This window comes from Terrapene carolina, unplaced genomic scaffold (assembly GCF_002925995.2).
Source record: "Terrapene carolina triunguis isolate 2854851 unplaced genomic scaffold, T_m_triunguis-2.0 Scaffold53, whole genome shotgun sequence".
Classification (NCBI taxonomy): Eukaryota; Metazoa; Chordata; order Testudines; family Emydidae; genus Terrapene; species Terrapene triunguis.
Genome location: NW_020664404.1, coordinates 20,127,399 through 20,144,524, shown reverse-complemented (window position 1 = coordinate 20,144,524; position 17,126 = coordinate 20,127,399). Strand labels below are relative to the sequence as shown.

The 17,126-nt window shown below is 40.2% G+C and overlaps 1 protein-coding gene across 1 annotated transcript in view; it reads right to left on the bottom strand.

Annotated features, from left to right (window-relative positions):
• Nucleotides 1-17,126, bottom strand: part of PHLPP1 (PH domain and leucine rich repeat protein phosphatase 1) — a 225,644-nt gene that overhangs the window by 13,321 nt on the left and 195,197 nt on the right. Inside the window, exons 11-13 of the mRNA XM_024203917.2 lie at nt 15,306-15,506; nt 13,912-14,074; nt 1,724-1,854 (exon numbers count right to left, since the gene is read on the bottom strand). Of these exons, the coding sequence (XP_024059685.2) occupies nt 1,724-1,854; nt 13,912-14,074; nt 15,306-15,506 (495 nt within the window). The remainder of the gene's footprint in view (nt 1-1,723; nt 1,855-13,911; nt 14,075-15,305; nt 15,507-17,126) is intronic.

The following is a 17,126-nucleotide window of genomic DNA, read 5'->3' as shown; positions in this document are numbered from 1 at the left end:
TGTCTAGTCTGTTTTCATTGTCCGAACTGAGAAGCAGAAACTGAACAAACTACTTAAACAGCGAAAAGCAATTTAGATTAAGAATTCCTTCAGTGTTAATATACTGAAGTCTTAATGAAGATAAATACATTTAAAATGAAGGGTCACTGGTGAAATTTTATTGGCTGATAAATGTTCCCCTGGTGAACAACGTACCTTGCATTTAAGAGTGAGACTATCTGGTGATTACAGCAGAGGACTGAATCAGGATACTTGGTTTCAATTCTTGGTTTTGCTAAAGACTACTGACCTTGGGTAAACCATAAACTCTATGCCTCAGATTACCCATCTGTAAAATGAGGGTATCAGCTACCTCACATTGTTGGCAGAGTGCTTTCAGTAAAAGTGATAAAATTACATTTCTACATGATTAGGTGTAGCACTTTTAGGACTAAAAATCAACATGCAATCTTTATGGTAGTTCTCTATTGCACATACTGCACTGGTCATCCACATGTGGATTAGAGCGATTTGCCATTGTAATAGAATTAAGCATAATTCAATTACCATCCTCAGAAGTCAACTGCAGAACAGAGACATATTTCTGTACTGCTGTTGTGTTAAGGTAACTCCTAAAATAGAGAAGGATAATATGCCTTGTTCGCTGTATAATACTGACATTTATTTTCAACTATCAAACACTTGCCTTAAATTCCCATTTAACCTAGGTTACTGGTCTTAAATAATTTTTCTCTGTTTAGTTTAATGCAATAAGATACCAAGATTTAATTGTTAAAAGAGAACAAATTTAATGTGAACAAGCATCACTTGTGACAGGTGAAATTTAATACTGCACTGTTTGTTGGAAAATTGTTTAAAGTAGAGTTACATAAACAGATGCTTAACCTTTAAAAAAAAAAATCTAAACTGTTCCGTGAATCTATTTGGTCTGTAAGTAGCTAACAGGCTAGAAGGATCAGGCAGGCAAAGAGCCTCAGAGTTGGTGTAGATAGCTCTGGCCATAAAGAATATGAGAGGCTTGAAGGCAGAACCACTATAACACCTAAACTTCTGGGAAAAAACCCAGAACACTCTGTGGAAGGAATCAATATAGGCTCAAAATAAATTGCTTATCTATGCACCAACCCAATTATTTATGGTGGCACCTATAATGTGCTAGGTGCTTTCCAGACATTCAATAAGGGATGATCCCCGTTCCAAAGAGCTCACAATAAAAGGACAGAAAGAACCCAAACAAGACAACCAAGCTTCACTGCAGGCAGTATGGCAGAAGTGGGTCTTTAAAAGCCACAAGTCATACAAAGCAGAGTCAAGTGGAAAGAAGTACAGGATTGTGCCAAGAGACAGTGAGAGGACAAGGGAGGAAACCAATCCTTTCAAGCTATGTGCATCTCAGTAGTGGAATAAACTAATGTATTTTGTTGGGATCCAATGTATGGAGTGAAAAATTAGGTCAAATCACCCCCACAGTAGTTACAGCTGGTTTTGATTAGGAATGGTATTTGACAGCAATTGTATTTGTGTGCGGGTAAAATAATTCTGTTTAGAAAAGCCTTAATTTTCTGAATTACCTACACATTTGTTGCCTTTTTGCCCCTCTGGCAATAAAAAGCTGTACTCCTTGAAAAGACATGTATGTCTCAAGCTTGTGTACTGGGTTCTTGTCCCACATGCCTTTAGAGTCATTCTACCTCCTGCATTATTAAAAAGACATTTTACTTACTTCAGCAACTCTAGGGTTTTGTGATCCAGGACGAGTCTGGGGTTTCCGGTCAGGTCTAGTTCCTGTAGTTTTGGAGGCAGGTTTTCAGGTAATGTGATTTCACTCAGTTCATTGCAGCTCAGGTCCACACACTGCAGAAAGAAGTGGGAAAAGAGAGGGAGCGAACTTGGAGAGGGACCTGGTAACTTTCTGGCTAAATTAAAAGTATACATGCCTTACACATGACAATGACTGAATCCAAAATCTGCATCATACATTTACATAAATCTCTTTCTTACTAAACGCAGTATGAAAATTCATCTGTAATCTTCAAAGACATCATAGGACACCTGAAAATATGTTTGTGCCCCTCCCATTACTTACTAGTCTTAATGTCTGTATCAACACAGGTGGATTGATTTAAATTAGCAACCAGAAAAAAATAATTTAAATACATTTTAAGCTTGTTTTGCATTTGTACGTTTTATTTATTTTCATAAAGAAAAGTTGATTCTCACTGGTTTGTAACCATTAAAATTTGTTGATTTTCAACTAAGTATACCCTTTCTACTAAATTTGGTACTTTTTGCTGAACAGGAAGATACACTATATCCATACACATTTACTTAAGCAATTACATAGCCTAACGTGTGTGTGTGTGTGTGTGTGTGTGTGTGTGTGTGTGTGTGTGTGTGTGTGTGTGTGTGTGTGTGTGTGTGTGTGTGTGTGTGTGTGTGTGTGTGTGTGTGTATAAAAATGATGAATGATGCATTTCCTCTTTACTAAATGCAAAGGGGGGAGGGATAGCTCAGTGGTTTGAGCATTGGCCTGCTAAACCCAGGGTTGTGAGTTCAATCCTTGAGGGGGCCACTTAGGGATCTGGGGCAAAATCAGTACTTGGTCCTGCTAGTGAAGGCAGGGGGCTGGACTCGATGACCTTTCAAGGTCCCTTCCAGTTCTAGGAGATAGGATATCTCCATTAATTTTTTTTTTTTAAATTACTGTTTTATTTACTCGTGACTTGTGTTGAGCTTTACTTGAATGGAAACTGGAATTAAATTAAAAATGCACAAAAACAGCATTTAAAAATTTATATTAGTCAAATAAAATCACCTTAAGTGTGCTGAATACATACGAAAGAAATTAAAACTTGTTTTCCATTTGAAACTAAGCAACATATAACAAAGGAAGTATTAACTGTATTAATGAACTGATCCGATAGTTTCTGATCACCATACCCTTCAAGATTTTAGAGCTAGCAGATCTTGCTCTCTCACACCTACTTTTTATTCAGATTGGAAGAGGAAAACAAGTTTTCCTACCTCCCAGTTGGTTTCTCAACTTTAAATGAACTAGATACTGAACTGAACTAGTTGAAAACTGAAATGAAAAAGATACTCTCTCCGTACCTGCAGAAGAGGCAACTGCTGTCAAAAGCTCGTTTAGCCCTTCAACAAACTCTGGTTCTAGGGGCTGAGCCAGTGACTTCTACTAGTTCAGTGGTTTGACTTTCTTTAAAACTTCGGCAGCAAACATACTCTTTGTAATAATTTTTTAAAATTTAATATAAGCGGTCAAGATTATAGTTTTTTGTTTCATGTAGGTTGCCAAAATTTCAAATAGGTTTATTTTTAAAAGGAAAGATGGATTTAATTTAAATACAAAAATCCAATGTTTTTTTTAATTCACCCTGTGTTAAGGGTCTGGTCTGTTGTTCGTACACAAATGCTAGTATCCTAGCCATGCTTACTGTATACATCATATATTATGCAATTTTTAAAAAGATAGGGTTTGTTTAAAATTAAATGTATGTTAAATAGAAAAAAAACTAATGACTCGTGAAAAGAGAATGACTTCAAAACAATTGTTTGCCACTTAGCGGATAAAAGTAGGGTTAAAATTTTCTATTTGCAGAAAAATCGAACACCCTTGCCCTGCCCCTTCCCTGAGCCCCCCCGTCGCTTGCTCTCCCCCACCCTCACTCACTCACTTTCACTGGGCTGGGGTGAGACAAGGGGTAAGGGCTCTGGCTCGGGGTGCAGGCTCTGAGGTGAGGCTGGAGATGTGGGATTTGGGGTGAAGGAGGGGGCTCTGGGCTGGGGCAAGGGGTTGGGGCGTGGGAAGGGTATGGGTTCTGGGCTGGGGGTGCAGGAGGGGGCTCCAGGCTGGGGCAAGGTGTTGGGGTGTGGGCTCTGGCTGGGGCCAGGGGTGAAGGGTTTGGGGTGCAGGAGGGGGCTCAGGGCTGGGGGTTGGGGTTCGGAAGGGAGTGTGGGCTCTGGGAGGGAGCTCAGGGCAGGGGTGCAGGCTCTGGGTGGCGCTTATCTCAGGCAGCTCCCAGAAGCAGGAACATCTCCCTCTGGCTCCTAGGCGGAAGCACAACCAGGCAGCTCCATGCACTGTCCTCACCCTGAGCGCCAGCTCCAAAGCTCCCACTGGCCAGGAACCGCAGCCAATGGGAGTTGCGAAGGCGGTGCCTGCAGGCAGGAGCAGCTTGCGGAGCTGCTTGGCCATGCCTCCACCTAGGAGCCAGAGGGAGATGCTGGCAGTTTCCTAGGAGCTGCGCAGAGCTGGGCAGGCACCCTGCTGTGGGCAGCCAACCAGACTATTAACGGCCCAGTCAGCAGTGCTGACTGGAGCCACCAGGGTCCCTTTTCCACCAGGCGTTCTAGTCGAAAACCGGACACCTGGAAACTCTAGATAAAGGAAACCATAGATGCAACAGATCTGAACTTCAGTGTGGCATAAAAAAAATCTTACTTGGGAGTCAATTCAAACTGGCTTGGATATGAGCACTGACAAGGATTGAAAACTGGCTGAAAGATATTAAAATAAAGTGTTATAAATGGCAAAGTATTGTGTTGGGAAGAGGGGAATCAATATTAATCCTAGTTTTAATTAACATTGTTAAATATCTTGAAGACAAATATTAAATTTGTAGCTGGTTCTATATTGGGAGGGGGGGGCACCTATAAACACCGGGGGGGGGAAAACCCAAGAGAACAAAAATCAAGCAGGCAAAAATAAAGCAAATTTGCTCAGGAAAAATAAGAGTCAATACATTTCGGAAAAATAATGCACAATAGAAGGGAAATGTTTGGAATCTAGGAAGTAGACAGCAAATTATATAGGCTAGTACAATATTTGGCAAAACCCCCGAATGCAGTTTGAGCAGAATACCCAGAAGCTTATCAACATGGATCCAGGAGAAACGGCATGGTCTTTGTGAGTAAGCACTGTAATATTTGTACCCTGTTCTAGGAACCTCCATTTAGGTGTGTGTCAAAACAGAGCAACAAGAATGGTTAGTGGGGTCTGAAGGGGCTGACTTAAGAAATGATTAAAAAACTAAATGCACATCTTTTAGCTAAAAGATGACTAAGAGGCAACATATAACTTCCATTTTCAGTGAGTAAAAGCAAGAAGAGCGAGATGGATGAAAAGGAAAATTTAGGTTGAGTACCAGGGTAACTTTACTGAGAGTACACCTTATCTGTCTGTCAAATAATCGCCAAGGATAGCGTGATAGCCCATGTCTGATTTAAAATACGCACATTAGACAAGATGCTTGAGACTATACTGTAATGCCAATCTTGTACTGAAAAGGGATCAGATGGCCTAAAAAGGCCCCCTCCCCCTTTCCTCTCTTTAATTCTAGGATTTCAATAATATAGTTTAAAGTATGTACAGATTAAATTGAATTTCTATTACAAGTAATACTTCTAAAACCCTGAAACTAGAGACTACCTGATATGGAGGTCTTAAAATCCAATGCCCGAATTCCAACTCTGCTGGCATTATTTAAGCATAGGAGGATCGAACCAGAATTTGGATCCTTCAGATGAACAAAAATGGTGGAAATCTCAACACAACAGCTAATGTATTGAGATTTTTGCTTTTCCCCTCCCCTACTACAGCTGGGGTCCTTCGGATTCACTGTAGTTTACTTTTCAGGAATTGATCCCTAGTAGGGCCGTCAATTAATTGCAGTTCACTCACATGATTAACTTAAAAAAATTAATCGTGATTAATTCCAGTTTTAATTGCAACAACCGAATCCCAATTGAAATTTATTAAATATTTTTAGATGTTTTTCTACATTTTCAAATATATTGACTTCAATTACAACACAGAATACAAAGTGTACAGTGCTCACTTTATTATTTTTTATTACAAATATTTGCACTGTAAAAATGATAGACAAAAGCTATAGTATTTTTCAATTCACCTCACAAGTTCTGTAGTACAATCTCTATTGTGAAAGTGCAACTTACAAAAGTAGATTTTTTTGTTACATAATGGCGCTCAAAAACAAAACAGTGTAAAACTTAAACTTACTAGTTTAAAATTAGTTTAGCCTACAAGTCCACTCAGTCCTACTTCTTGTTCAGCCAATCACAAAGACAAACAAGTTGGTTTACATTTATGGGAGATAATGCTGACCGCTTCTTAATTACAATGTCACCTGAAAGCAAGAACAGGCGTTCGCATGGCACTGTCGTAGCCGGTGTCGCAAGATATTTACGTGCCAGATGCGCTAAAGATTCATGTGTTCCTTCATGTTTCAGTGAGCATTCCAAAGGACATGCTTCCATGCTGATGACACTCGTTAAAAAAATAATGCATTAATTAAATTTGTGCCTGAACTCCTTGGGAGAGAATTGTATGTCTCCTGTTCTGTTTTACCCGCATTCTGCCATATATTTCATGTTATAGCAGTCTCGGATGATGACCCAGCACATCTTGTTTGTTTTAAGAACACCTTCACTGCAGATCTGACAAAACGCAAAGAAGGTAACAATGTGAGATTTTTAAGGATAGATACAGCACTCAACCAAAAGTTTATGAATCTGAAGGGCCTTTTAAAATCTGAGAGGGATGAGGTGTGGAGCATGCTTTCAGATGTGTTAAAAGAGCAAAACTCCGATCCAGAAACTACAGAACCCGAACCACTAAAAAAGAAAATCAATCTTCTGTTGGTGCCATCTGACTTAGCTGATGAAAATGAACATGTATTGGTCAGCACTGTTTTGAATCGTTATCAAGCAGAACCCATCATCAGCATGGACGCATGTCCTCTGGAATGGTGGTTGAAGCATGAAGGGACGTATGAATCTTTAGCGCATTTGGCACGTAAATATCTTCCGACGTCGGCTATGACAGTGCCATGCGAACGCCTGTTTTCACTTTCAGGTGACGACGTAAACAAGAAGCGGCAGCATTATCTCCTGCAAATGTAAACAAACTTGTTTGTCTGAGCAATTGGCTGAACAAGAAGTAGGACTGAGTGGACTTGCAGGCTCTAAAATTTTACATTGTTTTATTTCTAAATGTAGTGGTTTTTGTACATAATTCCACATTTGTAAGTTCAACTTTCATGATAAAGAGATTGCACTAAAGTACTGGTAAAGGGGGAATTGAAAAATACTATTTCTTTTGTTTTTTTTACAGTGCAAATGTTTGTAATACAAAATAAATATAAAGTGAGCACTGTACATTTGTTTTTTCTGTTGCAATTGAAATGAATACATTTGAAAATGTAGAAAACATCCACAAATATTTAAATAAATGGTATTCTATTATTAACAGCGCGATTAATTTTTTTAATCGCTTGACAGCCCTAAACCCTACTTATTACCCCTCTGGCTTTTCAAGGCCATGTCAATGCACTGCCCTTTTATTCCATGCTCCTTTCAAGATTTAATAGAAAACAAAACCAAAACTATGAAGTCACAGGACTGTCTGAAGGCTATTGCGTAACTTTGATTTAGCTGGTTGTAGTGCTCTCGGACACTCCTAGCACCTATAAACACAGCAATGCCTTGGTTGCAGCAACTCTAATCCTTTGGCACCAGAAGGCATAACTTTTGTTGCCACGCTAGGATGATTTTAAAAATTCTCTGCAGCCTTATCCCAAAGGATAACAAGGTGTTTCTTCAGTTAAATCTAGCTCTCGCTCTACTCCATATACAAACAGGAAAGAACAAATTTCTAATTCCGATCATATCACAGATTTGGATTGCCTGATGTGTCATTTTAATGCAAGAAGTATCAACTCGGCTTGTACAGCACCAAGATTACTCAAATGTATATAGATTTCCACTCGATCAGGCAGATACCTCCCTGCCCTCCAAATTTAGTTTGGGCAAAGTGGGGAGGCAAAGAAGGATGAATCTTAAATATATTTGTTCCAAAGTATGAGAGATGAGTGTTCAGAGCACAAGTCATCCACGAACCTGGTAGTTCTGACAGACTGCTCCTGTTCCAGCCACAGCCGGTTACCCAGCTGTCTTGACAGCGCTATTACTAGGAGTCACGTCTTGTCTGCAGCTCATGGGCACATTACAGTATCCCTAATTGTGGCTGAAGATGACTTTTTAGTGAGGGAGAGCTATTATAACTCAGAGAACAGCTATCAAAGTTAAGATTCTCTTCTTCAAAAATGTACTACTTGTAACAGATCTTCACTGATACTCTGGAATCTCTCTATAAAGACCAAGAGAGTGAGACAAGGAGAAAACTTCAAAATTGTCAAGTGTTCCAACAGCAACCGTATAATAAAGTGATTCAACCAAAACAGTTATTTCTGGAAAGACACCCTGTAATTACAGCAGAAGAGTTAGATACTCTCAACCTAGAATATACACTGTGAACCCAGCAGGGTAAACCTGGATCCAGTCAAAAGGGTGAGTCAGTACAGCTGAACTTTGCTTAAGTATGCAAGAACATATATCCCAGTTGGTTTGACCCAGAAAGCAGAGCCATGTTGCTAGGAAATTACTCTTTTTATAAAAATTGTTTTTCAAGCTTACAAAATTCAAGGCAGATAGGAAAAAAATAAATTCTGCTCAGATATAAATTTTCTAAAGCATAAAATAACACATGGAAATTCCCATTAGTTACATACAGGCAACACAGACCCTAGAGATGGGGATCACCATGACTCGTGTTGCTGGAGACATCATTCAGCACCCATTCTCTATCTCAGAGGTGGGCAAACTACGGCCCGCGGGACCCTCCTGCCCAGCCCTGAGCTCCTGCCCCGGGAGGCTAGCCCCTGGCCCCTCCCCTGCTGTTCCCCCTCAGCTTGCTCCGCCGGCAGCGCAATGCTCTGCGCGGCAGGGCTGTGAATTCCTGGGGCAGCGCAGCTGCAGAGCCCGGCCTGACCCGGTACTCTGTGCTACGGGGTGGCGTGGCTGCTCCAGAGAGCGCGGTAAGGAGGTGGGGAGCGGGGAGGGGGTGGGGATGGGGATGGATAGAGGGCAGGGGAGTTCAGGGTGGTAGTTAGGGGGCGGGGGTGTGGATAGGGATCGGGGTGGTCAGAGGGCAGGGAACAGTGGGGTTGAATGGGGGCAGGCAGTCAGGAATGAGGGGGGGTTGGATGCAGTGGTGGGGGCAGTCAGGGGCAGGGGTTCTGGGAGCAGTCAGGAAGACGGGGTGGTTGGATGGGGTAGGGGTCCCGGGGTGGGGGAGAGAGAGTCAGGAATGAGAGGAGGAGTTGGATGGGGGGCAGTCAGGGGACAGGGAGTTGGATGAGGCAGATGTCCGGGGGGGGCAGTCAGGAATGAGAAGAGGTGTTGGAGGGAGTGTCGGGGCTTGGATTCTGGGGGCTGTCAGGGGACAGGGAATGGGGGGGTGGATGGGGCCGGGGTTTCGGTGGGGCCATCAGGGAGTGAGAAGCAGGAGGGGTTGGATGGGGGCGGGGCGGGGCCGGGCCATGCCTGGCTGTTTGGGGCAGCACAGCTTCCACTAACCGGCCCTCCATACAATTTTGGAAACCCGATGCGGCCCTCAGGCCAAAAAAATTTGCCTGCCCCTGCTCCATCTACATGTAGGACTACTATTGCCATAATTTAAAGGAGAAAAAATTAGCAAAAGTTGAAAACTCATTTTGTTTGGGTGGTTTTATGAAGTGCACTGTACTCAGTCTCTGCTAATCAAGGTACATACTTTCCTGTGTCCTGCTAGAGATAATGCTCTTGATCAGCTAAGTGACACCCTGCTGAGGGCTGATCTGCACACAAAACTTCCACTGTCAGAGTAAGAGTTTAAGGCTAGATCATCTAGTCTTACCGTGTGTATATCACAGGCCACCAACACCGCCCAGCTCTTGCGCACTAAACCCAACAACCAATTCAACTAAAGGTGTGATACAAATTGATTTAATTCAATCAATGCAAACTTGTGCGTCAACTTTCCTAAAATGATTTGCTTAAAAAAAAATTGATAAGCTAAGTTTAAATCAATTTACAATTGTCCACACAAGCCTTTAAATCAAATTGTGCGTCAGCGACCTCTCTTTTGCCATCCTTGTGAAAATTCACCCAATTGTGGCCAATTTATAAGCCTCTGAAAAATTGTTCACACATACTCAATAGAGAATTTTGATTTTAGCTTCTAAAATCTCCAGAGATTCCATCCTCGCTAAGCATGCTCCATCCCCTCAAAGCTCCTGTTGCTGACCAGACAGCACATGCACCGGCCCTACAAAGCAACTGAGAATGCTCCCTCCAGCCCAAGGCCAAAGCCAGACTTTCCCTATAATGGCTACTCGGGGCCAGGCCCTGGAACAGGGAGCCTGTCTCTGCTGTGCTCTCAAGGCCCCAGTTGAATATTTTTAATTCATAAGTCCAGAAGTTGAAGCATAAGTGAACATGGTTTCCATTATCTACATTACCTTTCCTCTGCAACTTGTACATCACAAAGCACAAAACCCACACGTTTCATGATATTTGAAATTCAAGATCTAACCATCCCAAGAAGATGAAGAATTAAACATGAAAACAGACTACAATTACTTTTACCTCAGGCCATAAGTAGTTATGTGATATATTTAAAAGTTATTTTAATGCCACCACCATTATTACATTCTTGTAGCTTAACCAATTACTGCTATAGCATGGGGTACACATGCACACTATTCATCATAGTATATGGATACTCACACTGTGCCTCTCATACAATGAGACTTTATATAAAGATTTAGGGATTAGATGAAACAAAACAAGCCCTCAGACAAGTTATAAACTTTAGGCCTTGTCTACACTGATACTTTACAGTGCTGAAACTTCCTCGCTCAGGGGGGTGAAAAAACACCCCCCTGAGCAATGCAAGTTTCAAGGCTGTAAAGTGGCAGTGTAGACAGTGCACCAGCGCTGGGAGATCTCCCCTTGTGGGGGTGTTTTTACAGCGCTGGGAAAGCTCTCTCCCAGCACTAGTGCTGCGACTACACAGTCATGTTAAAGCGCTTTAACGTTGGTAGTGAAGACATACCCTTTAGTTAGGTACTTTTCAAAGGCGCTGAATTATTGACAGCCCTGAAGACTGAATTTCCTATATAGCCAAGGAACAGATAAAGCAATCAGCAGCAGTTCAAGCTCCAAACAGATAGTTCCTCCCCATGAGAACTGAGGTTCATCTTTTAAGGTCCAGAAAATTTATGGGCACTTTGGCCTCCAAACTTGCAAAGCCTAGAGCTTCTCTGTTCAGAGTGCGAGCTAGGTTGGTAGTTATGTGAACACCCATTTACTGGGAACTGGACTGAGACCAAGTTCTTTATACCTGGGTAAAACAGGCTAAGTACCAACTGGGTATTTCTGTACATTAAGGAAAAAGCCCCAGAGCAGTATTTCCTCCTATCTTTTGTTGTATATTCTAATAAAGTGTTTCTGAAACTGAGAGGACAATTTTCATACAAGAATGGCTTTCTTGTCTATTTTAATATGAGGCCTAAGCAACTCCTGACAAAATGAAAAACAAATCCTTTCCCTCTTTTCTTGCTAACCTGTTTTCTCTTAGGATGCTACAAAAGAATAGCTGCATTTTGAAGACTGACTATTCCATAGGGCTTTCTGCTTTTGCGGAGTATGAGCGGAAACACAAGAAAAGCTGTTTGCTTCCCATCAGCATGTTTACATTATTCTTTTTTTAAAAAGCACAAAAGTGTATAGTTTTTGTCAAAAATGTTTCCCACGGAAAGTCTGCCCCCCTCCACCCCAACCCTTCCTTTAATTAAAAGATCAATTTTAAATGGCGTTCAATTTCCTCTGGCTATTGTTCCAAAGAGGGAGGAGTATCCCAAATCCACAACTTTGTTTTACATATCCTGGCTAAAATCAGCCTAAGCAGCTCATCCTTAGATGTGCTCATTCTCAAGCAGCAGCTTAGTAACTATGTTTCGAGTGACCAGATTTACTGAAAAATACAGACTGTTCTCAGAACTATATATTCCACAAGCCCTCCCTCCCCCCCACCTCACCCCAAAAAACCAACAACAACAAAAACCACACACCCACACACACACACACACACAAACACTGTTGAAGTAGTATAGTAAGCATTTTGGTCCAGTAACCGTAACCTGCTCTCAACTTTGTTTACGTCTCAGGATAAATACAGTTAACCGGCTCTGTGTTATGATGGTATTTGTGTATTATATAGGGCTGTCAAATGATTAAAAAAATTAATCACGATTAATCGCCGTTTTAATTGCGCTGTTTATAGAATACCATTTATTTAAAAATTTTTGGATGTTTTCTATATTTCCAAATGTATTGATTTCAATTACAACACAGAATACAAAGTGTATGGTGCTCATTTTATATTATTTTTATTACAAATATTTGCACTATAAAAAAAACAAAAGAAATCGTATTTTTCAATTCACCTAAGTACTGTAGTGCAATCTCTATTGTGAAAATACAACTTATATGTAATTTTTTTTTTAAATACACACACACACACACACACACACCCCTCCCCCCCCCCCGCACTCAAATATAAAACAATGTAAAACTTATTTACCTTGCAATGCTGGCTACAAAAGTGCAACGTGAATGCCTGTTCTCACTTTCAGGTGACATCAAATAAGAAGAGGGCAGCATTACGTCATAAATGTAAACAAACTTGTGTGGCTTAGTGATTGGCTGAACAAGAAGTAGGACCGAGTGGACTTGTAGGCTCTGAAGTTTTACATTGTTTTGTTTGAGTGAGTTATGTAACAAAGCAAACAAAAATCTACATTTGTATGTTGCACTTTCATGATAAAGAGATTACTCTACAGTACTTGTATGAGGTGAATTGAAAAATACTCTATTTTTACAGTGCAATTATTTACAATCAAAACAATAAAGAGAGCACTGTACACTTTGTATTGTGTTGTAACTGAAATCAATATATTTGAAAATGTAGAAAAATATCCAAAAATATTTATAATAAATTTCAACTGGCATTCTATTATTAACTAACAGTGCAATTAAAACGGATATTAATCATGATTTTTTTAAATCAAATTAATTTGTTTTGAGTTAACCACTTGAGTTAACTGTGATTGAGAGCCCTAGTATTATACCTTAAATGTTTTCTACTTGGATAAATTAGCACATGACCTGTTAAGAGTTCTGTGTTATGGCCTGGAAAAAAGACAAAATTTTAGTTTACACGAGGCAACCAAGAGTTTCCTGAACACGTTCAATTGTTGCATTCCTCCAAAGATAGAATCTCTTAAGGAAAACTCAGGTTTGTATTACTTCTTTTTAAGCAAAACAAACATTTTTAAAAGCTATGTGTTCTTGAGCTGTAATTTTCAAAATATTACTGAGACTGTTGATTGCAAAATAATTTGCCAGATCTTTCCTCTTCTGGAATACAATCACTACCCCTTAGGACTTGCCTGCTCTATTGCTTTTAAAGGTATTTTTAAACCAGTTAGTGATATGGCTGGCTCTAAATATTCTTCATTTCCATACATGGTTAGCAGTCATGCTTACAAGTACTGACTCATGACACATACAACCTGGCTACAGGAAGACAATTAATACTTATTTTGCAGAGAAGCCAGGACCTGCTAAAAGTGCCTGGTTAGCAGGTCCTTCCTTCCTTGCCCTGTGGAGCAGCCCATTCCAAAGTGAATTCCTCATGTCCTCTGGCACGGTGTCCTCCAAGACAGTAACAGTTGCCCAGATTTCAACAGAATGCAAAACTCTGTAGTAGTTAGGCAGCATGATGGATTTGGGATTCACATACACGACTAGTACATGTGTGCTGTGACAAACTTCTAAGGACACAACACAGCCTGGTTACAAACACACTGTACTATGGGCTGTGTAGATGAGGGTCTTATTCTTGAGGCATTTTATTCACACTATTTCTAGCATCTAGAATCCTTTCAAAACTTGTGTGTTTTTTTTTTATAAAACACATCCATTCCATACCTTTATTTCAACAAGTTGCATGACTTCTGGGAAGACTTCAATGCAGTTGGAGTGAGCAATCACAGTATGCATACGTCTACAGTTCATAATGGTTGTTGGAATGGCTTTCAATTTGTTCCCACTAATATCAATTTCTTCCAACTCCTCAAGCTTGGCCATTTTACTATGAAAAGAAAGAAGGGAGATTAAGGAATTTTTTTAGATGTACTCTTATTTTTAAATTTTAAGCTTAGCAGTGGTTTTTTTTTTTTTTTTAAATTGTAGGCCCATACTGTTGTAAGAGATCAGTGTCTGCCATCTTTCCTATCATGTCATGTCAGCAAGGTTACATCACAAGGCCTCAATTGTTCCATTTTGTGTCGTTGATTTCTTAATTTAAAAATTCTTGGTGTTTATTTCTATTTTTTGTTCATATTTTTCTCTTTTAATATTGTTTTTTCTTTTCCTACTCCATGCTCTTTCCTTACCTTTCCCCTGGCATCCTGCTTCCATTCCCTCTTGCAGAATGCTTGCTGAGTTCCCCTCATTCTGTTGCTCTCTGCAGAGCAACATGTGTTCTCGCTCTCCCCCCCCACCCCCATGTGTTACTCCCTGAAAGCAGTGTGCTAGGGAGGATAGGGAGGAGTGGCATGTAGTGCCCTCGTACTGATGGGAGGAAGGAAAGAATTTGAAGGAAGGGGTGAGATGGGGCACCAGTGTCAGTAGCCTGGCTGTGCGAAATGTCGTATCAGGACAGATATGATATACCTTCTGGAATCTGGTGGCACCCCCAGTCTTACACTTGGCTTGTCCACACTTAAGAGACATTCTGGATCAAAGTAGGGTGTGAATTTAAGTGCAATAGATAATCCAGAATAGCGGACACTAATTCCACAATCAGAGTGTCTTTTTCTGTTTTAGTTTAATCCACTTCGAAAATGCATTACTCTAATCTGGAAAAAGGCACTCTTATTCCAAAATAAGCATCCACATGATGTGCTATATTGGAATAACTATTGTGGTCAATTTTGCCATGTAGATAAGGCCTCGGTATATGTGTGGAAAGCGACCAAGTTATGCTAACTATGTGGAAACAGCTTCCGGATTTCCATAACGTGGCTGCAATAGGAGAGTACACTGATTTTCCTTAGTTGAGAATAGCACACAATCTCTAGAGATAAATTCACAAATTAACATACAAAGTGCATTCGTTCCTGCGTACAACATGAGAGCATGTAGTTACACACATTCAAGTGGCAATGGACAAACCCACCATTGTACAGGCAACGCGCTCATGCGCTTAAAAAACAAATGCAACACTCCAATTTGTGAACTTGCTATGAAAATATACTCCGCATTTTCCACTTAAGACTGCTTTCTAATAAAGAGACAAGCAGCACTAAGAAGTTACTTACCTCGCAGGAAAGCTCTGTAACCGATTGTAGGCCATATGCAGGATCTTCAGGTGTGGATGGCCCGTTAACAAGGGCACACATTTATCTGTGAGGTTGTTATTGGTCAAATAAAGTTCCTGTAAGATGCTGTTGGTCTCTTCAGAAAGGGTAGCTGGAGGAAGTGTTTCTAGTTTGTTGGCAGAGGCGTTCAAATTTCTCAAGCTGCAAAACAAGATTGTACATGTAGTTGAGTTACTGTATTGTTCATCTTTCTTAATTTATAAACACCACCACCAGAGATTTACAGAATGTTACATTCAGAAGCAGAAAATTTCAGGAAGTGGTCAGAAGACAGTTTAGTTTTATACACGTAAAGTAAATTTCCATTTAAATTGTTAAATTAAGTAGTGAGAGACTTTGCGCTCTTGGAGGTGGCATGGATAAAAAAGCATTTTCTAGTACTCACTGGACCATAGATGGCATTTCTAATGTACAGTATGAAATGCATTATGGAACATCTATTTACAGCATGGGAAAGTTGGTTACACAAACATGCAAGGTAAATAGTAAAGATGTACCAGGCAATAAGGGCTGGGTGGCTTAGGAGTTAAAACTTTTCACTTCTACATCATTGTTTAAAATCTGACAGATACTAATAGTGACAAGAAGTGGTTACTATTATACATTTGTTTGGTGGCCTATGTGTCTAGTTCTTGATGGGTACATCTTATCCCCAGACCAGGACGCCTCTCCCCTCAATGCTCATAGCCAAGTAGTTGGCATTCTTAATTATTTCTGCAGTCCTAGATGAGAGGCCAAGGACTGAATAAGCAGGAAAACTGAGTCCTTCTGCCTCCCTCAAAAAAGCTTTTGCAGCCCTGGGATGAGATACAATTGACACTGGTGTGGAGAAGGTTGCACTGCCTGTGCTTTACCTATATAGATCTGTAGACAAGGAACTCAGTTGTTTAAATAATTTTAATGCTAGATTGATACATACAGTAGTCTCAAGGGATATCTGGCAAATAGATATAATTCTTATTTGAAAAATATCTTAATGCCACATATATTTTACAAGAGAAATGGAAGAACTTTTATCCCACTATTTACTTTGCAAAGAGACTGCCTTCAGGAACACACTTTGCTGAATAATGAGGGTGTGTGTGCGCGTGCGCAAATATACAGCGTCCAGTCTCTTGAGATCAAACTGCACTGTTCTCATCAACTAATGAAAAATGACAGCTGCAACAGTCGAAGTTATTTTCAAGAAACAGAAGATCAACTATGTTAATTTGGTAGAGAAGTACCCATAAAACAAGGGAACAGAACACAAATTAAAAATATAAAGTATTTGTGTCTGACGGAAGAAGCAATACTGCCTGATCTATTTCATGAGGAAGGTATGAAATATTGATAAATCTTTCTCTAGTCATCCAACTACATGAGGATTCACACCAAACGTTAAGGTTTATTAATGAATGAAACGGATTTCCAAGAGAATTCACAGCTGCAACCTGTTGAACCTTGTCCACAGAAAATAAGGGTTTACACACTATAGAAAAGTCACACAGAATGCTGAGGGATTAAAAATTCTTTCCATTAAAACAAAAAACTCCAGGAGCTCTGAAGAACTGAAACTAGGTTAACTAGTTTACACAGATTTCAAAGGAGTCCACGAACGCAGAAAAACGCAGCTTAAATCAACAGTCTCATTTGTTATTCACAGGAGCTGTATGACTTGATGGAAAAAGGTTGCAATTGCAATATTTTTTTTTTTTTTTTTTTTTAAACAAATCCCCCCCACCCCTCGACTTCATCCTTTAGCAAACAAAAATACATTGT